General features: G+C 41.0%; 1 protein-coding gene across 2 annotated transcripts in view; it reads right to left on the bottom strand.

Moving 5' to 3' along the window:
- Positions 1-415: 415 nt before the first annotated feature.
- Positions 416-11,987, bottom strand: part of RSPO2 (R-spondin 2) — a 192,493-nt gene continuing 180,921 nt past the window's right edge. For both annotated transcript variants that reach the window (XM_075582475.1, XM_075582476.1), the window contains one exon: positions 416-1,127. In XM_075582475.1, the coding sequence (XP_075438590.1) occupies positions 1,012-1,127 (116 nt within the window). In that variant the 3' untranslated portion in view covers positions 416-1,011. The remainder of the gene's footprint in view (positions 1,128-11,987) is intronic.

Genomic DNA, 11,987 nt, shown 5'->3' with positions numbered 1-11,987 from the left:
GATTATTTGATGTACTCTTAAGAAGTGGAAGAAAATGTTGACAACAGATGCAGAAATTGATATGCATGGTTATAATGTGTGCAGAAGGAATTCCTTTCCTTTGTCTTCCACTTTATTCATACTGTATCATTATTCCCATATTGCTTGTTCTTACAAAGCAAGACAAAGTCAATGCATATCACCGTGACAAATTGACATTTAAGGTCATAATCCAAATGACCAGGTAAGTTCATATATCAGAGACACATGTCCCATTCCAGGTAGATATATAGCCTTCAATAGATTTTGTTTTAAATAATGAATATATAGTGCTATATTGAGTTATGGGTGGGGAAGAACTGCCCCCACCCCCCCCAAAAAAATACTTTGATACACAATTAATCGGATATTAAGAAGTTAAGACAAAAAACTTAAGTAATACACAGTAAATAAGTTTATTATATGTAGACTCTCAGCACTATGTACAAATAATAACTGCTGTACTATTTGGAACAATAAGCAGTTACTGCTGTAGTACAGTATATTAGCTTTCAACAGTTTTATTATACAACTGTCTCAATAAAATAGGCGCCGAGAACAAACATCACCTAAACAAACATTTCATGTACAATTGTTAAATGTACAAAATGTAAAACAGAAGAAGAAAAAAATTGAAATAGTACTACCTCCAAACTTTTTTTCTTTTACAGAAATATACACAAGTCCGTGGTGCCTTGCAAATCTTGCAGCAGATCATGCCAATATACTGTACTGGCAGCTTCCATCATAGGCACTGAATAAAAAGTCTTTGACACATTTACACCACTTCACTGATTCAACTCAGTGTTCCTGCCTTTTGGAGTTTCCAGGTGAAAAAACACTTTAAGTATAAATAACACAAACAAGCTTGTGGATATGTTCACAAGTTATTTGCAACCAATACTGTTAAAGCAGCCATTCTGCAGTTCATTTGTGTGCAAGAGCATATAGCAGCTTTTGTGCACTTAGCAAAAAATCTAACAAATAGTCTTTTTACTGGCTGGCCCTGTCTGTAGAGAGGAACACACTGTGCTGCTCCTGGGCCCTTTCCAGTAACTTCTTTTTCTTCTTTTTGTTTCTCTTGTCCTTGTTCTTCATTGTTCTCTTTCCTGAAACACAAATAAATGCAATGTGTTTAGATCTTAATTATAGCAGCTTTTATTCCATTGTATATCACCCAGTTTCTTGGCTCAATTTCCTTTCTGAATAAGAAGAGTGAGCTGATAGCTTATAGTTCTTGGGGATGTCAACTACAATTGGCTCAACTCTAAAAACAATCAAATCCAGATACAAATCAAGTCACTTAACTTAACGCAACAAATTTCCCAACCCACACGGATAAACCTGAAATCTCACAACCATTGCTTGCTAGACTGGATTCTCTCCTCTAAGCCCAGCAGAATCCCATCCTCTGGCATCCTTCCTGGCATTTTCAGTGCCCATGCAAGTGTAATGTGTAAGGAAAATCAAAACACCCCAATCAAGCCCTAAAGTTCTCCTCACTAGAACATCTAGAAACTTTAACCCACAACAGTTTCTGGCTGACATTACCGGCTGCCCTTGGTATAGAATCGACTTAAGTCCTGACCCCGATTCTGCACTCGACTATTTCCAATCTGAGTTCTTAAAACTCTGAGATACCCATGCTCCACTACATAGAATAAGGGTACGGGTGTGGAAAATCTACAACGTAACTGGCACTACCAAGGATCTTAATAACTACAGATGCCTGTGGAATATGTGCGCAAGGCAAACAAGACATGCAAAAGCACAATATTACTCTGACAATCTTCTCCAGAATACATCAAACCCAGCTAACTTCTGGAAAGTCATCAACAATATATTCCAGCCTTCTAGCCATCAACAACCATGTAATATCATTAAGGAGGATATTACTCTGACAAATCTCACTGACATTGCAAATGCATTCAATGAATACTTTGTGGAGTGTGCTACTACCTGTATCTTATTGGCAAAACACAACCGAAACTACAAACATGAACCACATTCTGAGAGTACCCCTATATCCCAACCATCTCCCAACACTGCCCACCATTTTCAATTTGTCCCAGTATCTGAAGAGGAGATTACACAAGTGCTCCTCAAATAAAAACTAACCAGCTAATGTGGACCTGATTTACTGCAATCTAAGTTCCTATGACTTGGTGCCCCAGCCATTGCCAAACCGCTTGCTTCCCTAGTCAACTCTATTCTGTCTACAGGCCATATCCCTTATACCTGGAAAACTGCCAGAGTTGTCCCAATCTTCAAAACTGGAGAGAAAAATACTGTCTCAAACTACAGGACAATCTCTCTTTCCCCAATACTATCCAAAGTCATGGAAAAATGTGTTCACTCCTAATTAAGCGATTACTATACCAAGACACATTTCCCTAGCCAATTCCGATCTGGCTTTCGCCCCCAAACACTCCACGGTAACTACACTCCTAAAAGTTTGCAATGAGATCCAGTGTGGAATGGAACTGGGACAACTTACTGCTGCAATATTCCTAGATTTTGCAAAGGCTTTTGATACTGTTGATCATGTTATCTTGCTAAACAAACTCCAGTGCTCTAGAATAGGGAAGCATGCTTTAAGCTGGTTTAATTCCTACCTATCAGGTAGATCCCAACATGTACCTATCTCAGGCTCTAACTCCAACCCCTTGGATATCACCTGCGGTGTCCCGCAAGGCTCTCTTCTGGGGCCCCTACATTTCTCAGTGTTCATCAATGATCTTCCTACAGCTTGTAAGGGAGCTTCAGTAGACATGTATGCAGATGACACAATCTAATATACACACAGCCCTGGCATCTCTGACCTTGAACACATACCTCAATATGACTTTTTGAGACTTGAAAATTGGATTTCCCAAAACAAACATTTTTAACACTGACAAAACTTTAATAATGGTATTTGGGACCAAGGCTACATTTCTAAAGTTTCCAAGGAATGAGCTCCAGATCAGAACCAACACTAATACCATCCTAGCCCCTGTTACAAGTTGTAAATATTTGGGCTTATGGTTTAACTCCCATTTAACTTTGGGTTGCACATTGATACCCCAACATCCAAAACCTATGCCAAACTAGGTGTACTTTATAGGAACATATCCTCCCTAAGTCTGCTGGTCAGAAAGTATATCGCACAACAGATGCTAATGCCAATTATAGACTGTTGGGACATATTATATGGCACGGCACCCCAACCCCACCTTAGCAAACTTGATACCCTTTACAGTTCAATATACCATTTTGTCCTCCAATGCAACCTACAACACGCATCCCTGTGAAATGCTCAAAGAACTAGATTGGTCATCACTTGAGTCTAGGCGCAAAGTTCATCTTTCCTGTCTTGCCTTCAAATTCTTTTTGGGCAAGCTACCCGTCTATCTGAACAAGCTCCTCACCCCTGCCACATTCACCACTTGTCATCTGAGATCAGACTCCAAAAGACTGTTCATGGTCCCAATGTTCAACAAAGTATCTGGCTGCTCCTCCTTCTCTTACCATGTACCCTAAAACTGGAACAATCTACTGGAGACTCTCACAGCCGTCACCAGTCTAAGTTCTTTAAAAACTAAAGCTGTCTCACATTTTAATCTAGTCTGTAACTGTTACATACGGTTCTAACATACATTATCTATTACTGTGCATGCAATGTCTTATATATAATGTATAACCCCGTTCACTTAATGTAACTATGTATTTTTAACCATGTGTAAGGAGGTCACCCCCGGTTCCCCTGATCTTCCTTTTGCCCCCCTGCCTTACCCCTGTGGCAGTGGGGGAAGGGGACGGCGACTTCTCCCGGCGGGCACCGCCCTCTTGGTTGTGGCGCGAGCTTCGCCCATGCGCAGTAAAGATCGCGCACGCGGTCCCCATAGAAAAGAGCTTTGCCAAGGACTACAATTCCCAGCAGCCTCTGGGGACTGCACTTTCACCCTTGTCACAGGCAGCATTGAAGCCAATAGAGCTGGCAGATTCTCATGCTGCAGAGTTGCAACAATGTTGTGTGCAAATGTAGCAAAGGAGGGGAGAAAACGGAGCACTAGATCCACGAGGCTATGCCAAAAAATGCAAGGATGCGTTCCCACAGTGCAGGCTTATTTAATGGTCAGATACAAAAAAGATACACACCAACGCGTTTCGGACTACAACAAGTCCTTTCTCAAGGTGAAAGGACTAGTTGTAGTCCGAAACGCGTTGGTGTGTATCTTTTTTGTATCTGACCATTAAATAAGCCTGCACTGTGGGAACGCATCCTTGCATTTTTTGGCATAGCCTCGTGGATCTAGTGCTCCGTTTTCTCCCCTCCTTTGCTACATTTGCTCTTCAACAGGCGGAGGCACAGTTAACCCGTGGACACCTGGACACCTGAGGACCCACTCTTCATCGTGGACACCTTCCCATGTGAGTCTCTCCAGGATAGTTCTGGACTTTATTCATAATGATTGTTCCTTTATAGATGCTTACTACTCAAACATCCTTACTACCGTGCATTGTGGGATTGTAGTGTTTACATGCATCTTTTGGACATTTCATATTTATATCCGTTATTGGGTTAATCCACTTTTCTACAATCAAGACATGTGTAGTGTTCGCTGTATTCTTTAGAGCACCATACAACGTTTTCATCAATGTTGTGTGCAGACAGACAGGGTTTTTGTCAGTTGGAGCACGCTAGTCAGTCAGAGACCGGAGCAGCCCAGGGAAGGAGGTAGGGTACAGGAGTCAGGGACTCCCTGTACTAGGCCAGCACCCCCAGGGTCCGAGGTAGCTAAGTACCCCATGAAAGTGAGTGTTGCCAGGGACAGCCCTCAGGTTAGGGACCCTGCCACTTACATTAGTGGGAGCTGGGAAAGAAAGGTTAAAGAGAGTTGGAGTCAGGGAGCTGTGAGGGAAGGAAGGGTGCGGGGAGCGAGTGCAGCTCCTGCACCCCTATAGGTACCCACACCCCAGGTAGGCCCCAACTCCCCACTAGCTTAGTGGGTAAGTGCTGAGGGAGGCCCAAGATAGGGACGCTGCCCTTAGTGTAGAGTGCTGCCTTGTCAGAGTCACGGCTGTTAGTGCTGTGAGGTCGGCAGGCAGGCACCTTGTTGCGCAGCACGTTGGCTGCCAGCATCCAGTGAGCTACAGCTTGCTGCTGTAGGTGCTGGGACTCGTTAGGCATTAGTAAGTATAGTCAGGGCTGGGAAGAGTTAGGGGAGTGGGGCAGGTTATTAACCCCTGTTAGGCCCCTAGGAGTTTTCCCCAAAGCCACTTTAGGTTGCTGTACTACAGGGACAGGCCCTAGGTTAGGGTTTCTGTCACGTTAGAGCCAAGTCTTACTTAGGGACTCAGCGGACGCTGCGGTTCCTGTGAAGCGGTTCGGACCCACGTTGGGGTCCACAGAGACTGTTTCCAGGTTGGGACCGCACTGGCGGTCCGCGTGCAAAGGAGTCCGGTGTAGGATCAGACGGAACCATCACACGACGGATCCTTTGTGAAGCCAGTTGGAGATCCGAGCACGGGAGTGCTCGGCAGGTACTATCTAATACACAAGTGCACCAACGGGCCCTTAGTATAAATAGTGACTGCGCAGTCACCCATTGACTCTCTCTGCAAGAGTGCGGGACATTGGGTGGGGTTCTTTGGACACTGGGTGGGAACACCTGGTGTTGGGGAAGCGTCCTGCTGGACGTCGCAGTTAGTGTCTCCTCGTGAGAGGGACACCGGTTATGTGATACCTGTCATGATGTGTTATATTCTGTTCCTAAGTAAATAGTATTAGTTATTTTATATCTGTGTGTGAGTATTGATTATTAGTAATTGTCCTGCGCAGAACCACTCCCCCTCTGGTGGGAGCCATCGCAGGTGGAGGCGCTGCATCGTTGTAAGTGAGTATTCCTAGTATAATTGCCCCAGGTTCCCCGTGGCGGAAGCTCAGCCCTCCTGCTAGCCAACAGGTAATACACCATACCTATGGTAACACCGTATGTTCCTTGCACCCACATCAGATCTGCGATTGGGGGGGGAATACCCGTTACACATGTATTTGTCATCACAACTCTATGCCCAGGACATACTTGAAAACGAGATGTAACTTTCAATGTATTACTTCCTGGTAAAATTTTCATAAATAAATAAATATGTTAACATTCAATTGTTTTCAAACTCCTTCACTGCTGTAGTAGCCCATTGTGTACTCAGGGAAATTCATCAACAAGAAGTAAAAGGGATCAACAATCCATCAATTATAAGTACAGATGCAGCGGCCAGGATTCGACTATTTCTCAATTTGTTTTCAAGATCTGACCGAGATTCTCGCTAGATTTGCCACAACAGACTAATGGCCCATCAGATTAACCCAGTAGTAGGGGTCCCTGCTGTGTGAATCCTACCGGGGTCTACCTGTCTGAAAGAGACGAGCAGTAAGAGATAGGCTGAATCAGTTACTCTGCCTGCAACGCCTCTAACAGGTGATCGTGGGGGTTCTATTTAATTTTAATATTACAGTATTGTAGCAGGGGGTCTCCGGAGCTGAACCACATTGATTTCAGGTCCAGGGACCCCGTACTTCCCGAGTTATCGGGCCGTTACGGGGTGCCGGTATCCCCGTCATGTTAAAATCCTGTGGTCACGTGACCATGGGATTTTAACATTGCAGGAGATACCGGCACCCCATAACGGGGCCTGTATCATGGGACGTAGGGGGTCCCCAAGGTTGGAATCAACTTTGTTCAGCTCAGAAGACACCCTGCTTCCGCACCCTAGTATCAAACAGCCCCCGCCCCCCAAGGAAAAATTATTCCTTAGCAGATAGCGTCTAAGGTAATGAAGCTGCTTAAATTTTATTTTTATTCATAGTGTGTGTGAGCAGGGGGTCTCCCAAGCTGAACAAAGTTGATATCAGCCTCTGGGACTCCCTGCTTCCCGAGATACAGGCCCTGGTATGGGGTGCCGGTATCCCCGCCATGTTAAAGGCCTCCGGTCACGTGACATGGAGGATTTTAACATTGCAGGGATTCTGGCACCCCATACCAGGGCCTGTATCTCGGGAAGCAGGGGGTCTCTGAGGCTGAAATCTATGCGGTTCAGCTCCGAAGACCCCCTGCTACAATGCTGTAGTATAAAAATGAAACAAAACCCCTGCGATCGCCTGTTAGAGGCGCGCAGGTAGAGTGACTGATTCAGCATATCTCTTACTGCACGTCTCTTTCAGACAGGTACAACCCAGTAAGATTAACACAGCAGGGACCCCTGCTGTGATAATCCGATGGGCCATTTAGTCTGCAGGGGACCATCTCCGACCACCACGCACTATAGTGCGTGTTTCAACCCGAGAAATGGTCAGTTTACGGCCGCTGCATCTGTATGCGCTAACACTAGAAGATAACTTGAATTCATTTGATTCAAGGTATATTTTACTTACAGAAATTGGCAGTTATCTTTAATATTTCAGTGGTTCCACTAAAATTCAGTGTGTTTTGTGTAAAATATATTATAAAGAAATACTTTTGGCTGCATTGTAAATGAAAAAGAGTTTTGGTAATGGGAAAAATAATCTGGCTAATTGCATTTCATGAGCACCAATATATGCGATTTAATGAGTAAGAAATATAATTATATTTTAGTCAGTATCCACATTTAAAGTTGTGACTGAATTTTAATAAAAGTAATACCATTATTACCAAACAATGAAGAACAAAATGCCTAATTTATATAGTACTTTAAACCCATACAAATACAATTTTGTAAACACTTTGACTATCATACAGTACTATGCTACTCAAGTCCCAATCCCCAATCAGCACAACATTAACTGATTTTATGTATGTAAACGTTTGATAGACATTGAAGTATAAAATATGGGTCTGGTTGAATTGCTGAGATTTATACCAGGTTTTGCAGAAATGATAAACTGCTTGGAATTTTCTATACGATGACATTCCTACTACTTTCTTACAATCATGTCCTTTACATTTTCAATGTGCAAGCAACAGTTACTAATTATTCTTCTGAATCAAACATGTTACTGATTGCTGTCCCCAGTGATTTTTATCTTGCACCAAAAGTCTGGCTTTACTTAATATTTTAATGAAGCCATGTTTTATATAATCCATTAAAGCAGAAACAATAGTTATAGTTAGACAGAAAACATATGAAAGTAATTTGTTGTCAAAATTCAACTTGGATTGCTCTCCGAAACTTATCACCATCTAGCAAATATAATAAAAATAAAAAATAAAATAAAAAAAAAACGTTTAGGAGATGGTGCCACCAACTTTTAAGTAACTGGTTGAATATGTAAATCTATAGATGGTGATATGCACCTCAAAACCCATCATTCTTTCCATAATGATCTGTAACAGCATGTCTATAGCACTACCTTATAAGGATGAGAAGGATTTATTTAACATTGCGTTATTTCCCTGTGTTAATCTGAACGGCACTTAGTGAAAAAGTGATGTTAGGATAACGTCTCCTGTGCATATCATTTCATTTCATTTATGTCAATGGTCGTACAAATGTATTGGTACGCTATTTAAGGGCGTAAAATGAGGTTAACATTAGGTCATTCCCTTTAGTGGAAACGATTTACTATTAACTTAACGTTAATTTAGGTTAGGGATATGCAGAATTGCCTAATGGGGCTTAGTGCATCTTGGGCAATAGAGTGATGTATATTATACAGCCTGACAGTGACCAGTACCCCATATAATGATTTGGTCCCCGCTGGGAGCACAACTCCATGCAATGTTTTGATCCCTAAAGTAACATTTACTTTAGTTTCCTAATTGTTTCCTTTTTTTCTTGCATCTAGCAATAATAATTTTTAAACCAAAGCCAATCTAGTTCTGACAAAACAAAAAATGAAACATTTTTTTTACCCAAATTAATCAGGTTTTAAGAACACAAAAAAAAACAATAAAACTACTACAGTAGTTTGCACCGATGCTGCTGCTCAATAAAACCTGCCTGGAAAAAAAAAAAAAAAAAACATTATTTCTACCTTATTTGTCATAAATTCATATGTGGCACACTATTAATGTCACAGTTTATACAGCAAGATAATATTTACAGGTGAATTATGGTTATTATGCCAATGTTAATGCTTGTTGTCTCTCTTGTTTCCTCACATCTCATGGGGTCAGAGGAGATGTTGATAAGTTCTATGCATTCCCACGATTCCCTTTTTTTGTGTTTCATTTCAACCATCCTCTGTGCCAAATACATATTGAAGAAGAAACGAGCATCTGCTAGCTACATCAACTAAGTAGGGATATTTATCTTACTACAGATACAGTAAATATCACTACACCTGTTATCGCACAGTAACGTTACTGCTGGAACGAGTTTGAATGTGTTATCGTGCAATTTGTTATTGGGGGTTTTTGTGTGCGATTTGCAATGCAAATAAATTCACCTGCGACTAGCCAAATGGCTCGATTTTGCAAACTGATTGTGCCATTTCACCCGTGTGATAAAGGGGCAATAACATCTGCTATATCTGTAGTTGTGCTCTGTAGGAAGGTCCGTTGAATTACTCGGGCGTTGGGAGGGGGGGCTACAGATACAGTGGATATGAGATACATTTTAAATGTACTCTTCTTAGAAAACTGAATCTGTGAAGATTACTGTACAACACAATTAGGAATAAATACCAAAGTACAGTATTTATAATCTAATTCCAAATGTGTAAAAATGTTGATTGCATTCATGTGGTTCAGCTAAAGACCACTGCACATGTTTTACATACTGTACATGTACATCTGTTCAGTAAGTCATTGCAGCAAAAATACATTGAAAACATTTGGTTGGTTATACAAACCATCCACTATCATTATCATTAAAAAAAAATAGTTTTACTTGTCTTTTCTAAATAGGTTGTAATTTGTGAGCTGTTGTGGTAGTCATGCTAAATGTAATTATCCAATGAAATCCTGAAATCCTGGTTATTTTACTAGTAGTTGTTATGAGACAGGACTCATTTACTGTAGTTTAAATGTGTATAATCAGTGTTTGTCCAGGAATCTTAAACTCAGTTCTACTTACTGTAATGTGAGAGCAACTGCAGCATTGCGGGAGTCACTCTATGCCTGATCCAGTGTTGTATGTATGATTATCTTTATTTATAGAGCGCCATCCAGGTACATAGCACTTTTCAATATACGTGATATAATAGTATAACACATAGTGGGAATAAGCGCTTCAGACATAAAACAATAGGAAAAGGAGTCTCTTTCCCAAAAAGCTGACAATCTAAGTGGTAAGTGAGGAGAACTACCGGAGACAGTAGGAGGGTGCTCTGGTAAGTGCGTCTGCAAGGGGCCAAGGTCAGTGCATATGAGATGTATAGTATGTGTTAACTGCCATTGACTTGAATAGCAGTTAACGCAGCGTCAGGGCGCGATACACCACACTGTGGCTTAGTGAATGTGCGTATCTGCTGTGTGCAATATTGATTTCAACTTTGAATGACTACTTTACTCAGCCAGCATCACGCTACCATTACATTCCTAGAATTATTTTGTTGGATATATGAAATTTGTTTTTGAAAAATGTGTTTTGGTTGTAAGAAAACTCCACTGTCCGTGACATCTTATTAACCCCTTTGCTGCCAAAAGGTCCTGCAGCATCCCTATATGCCAGGTTTATGAGGCAAATGAAGTTATTAGCCATAGCTTCACTGCAGTGCTCACATTTTTCCACTGCCTATTAAAATTGCTTTCCACAAGGGGGCGGTATATTGTTTTTATTTCACTGTTTCTCTGCAGGGAAGTTTGTGTGATTTGTTGGTTTTTTAATATGGTACTTTCACTGGTGTTTTGGTTTTGTTTCCAAAGAAAAAAAATATGTGTTTTTGATTGTAACAAATTTTTTGGGGGAAAAGTTCTCCAATGTTTTTTGTTTATTTTTTTATTATTTGATTGAACTTTTTCAATCTTTGATCTTTTTATGCAGTTTTATGGGGTTTTTAAAAAAACAAAATCCAAGGATGAGCTTTTCTTGGGTTTTGGCTTATATTTAATTTGGATTTCCAAATTCGATTCGGAGTTCAAATCACACTTGGAATTTTCTCCACTCAGAGCTCAAATCAAATGTCCATATCTGCAGAGTTTGGAGTATGAACTCATTCACAAGCTACACCTTTACACATGCACACGCACGCACACACATATTAATTTATTTTCTCTCATGAAAGACAGATTTTCTTTGGGAAAAGGATTCACAAGGGCAGAGCTTGTGACAATTGACATATTTAGGGGGAGGATTTTGGTGTCAGAGCAAAGTAATTCTATCCTAAGACACTAAAACAATGAGCATCACTGTCAAAGATTTGCAGGTCTAGAAATCTATCTGCAGTTATCCATTGCAGCAATTAGTTTGATGTTAGTAAGGGCAGGTAGACAGCAACCAATATGTGAAATGAATACACGTGTCCAAATCTAATGCCAGAAGAGGATCACCCATGGTTACGGTATACATAATATACTAGCCAACATGGCATGTGCACTATGTGATATTACTTACAAACTTTACTGTGAAAGACGTGTATCCCATTGTAGACATTAAGGAACAGAAATGAAATGCTGAATACAGAACGTTGGACTAAGTAAATTCCACTTGTGTTTAGAATAATAACCACGGCAAGAATAGCATGTTTATAGCACCAAGTTTTTACTTATTTTCATTGTCTCTAGTTCGCAGAAGCAAAAGAAATACCAAATTCACCAAAACTTCGCCGCACTGCCCCCACTTTGTATGAGCCCTATATAACTGGAGCTGAGCATACAGTGAGTGGAAACCCCTTGATGTTCTCTCTGGCCAAGTAATCAGCTACTTCTTCTTTTAAAATAGATGAGTAAGTCACCGGGGGCACAAATTCTCTAAGACACTGGGCTCTAAAGTAGCGGAACCCCCCATACTGCAGTATTGTTTTACCAAATATGCCTATTGAGACAAAATATATTTTTGTTAATGTG

This window comes from Ascaphus truei, chromosome 2 (assembly GCF_040206685.1).
Source record: "Ascaphus truei isolate aAscTru1 chromosome 2, aAscTru1.hap1, whole genome shotgun sequence".
Taxonomy (NCBI): Eukaryota; Metazoa; Chordata; class Amphibia; order Anura; family Ascaphidae; genus Ascaphus; species Ascaphus truei.
This window is presented reverse-complemented; position numbering and strand designations above follow the sequence as displayed.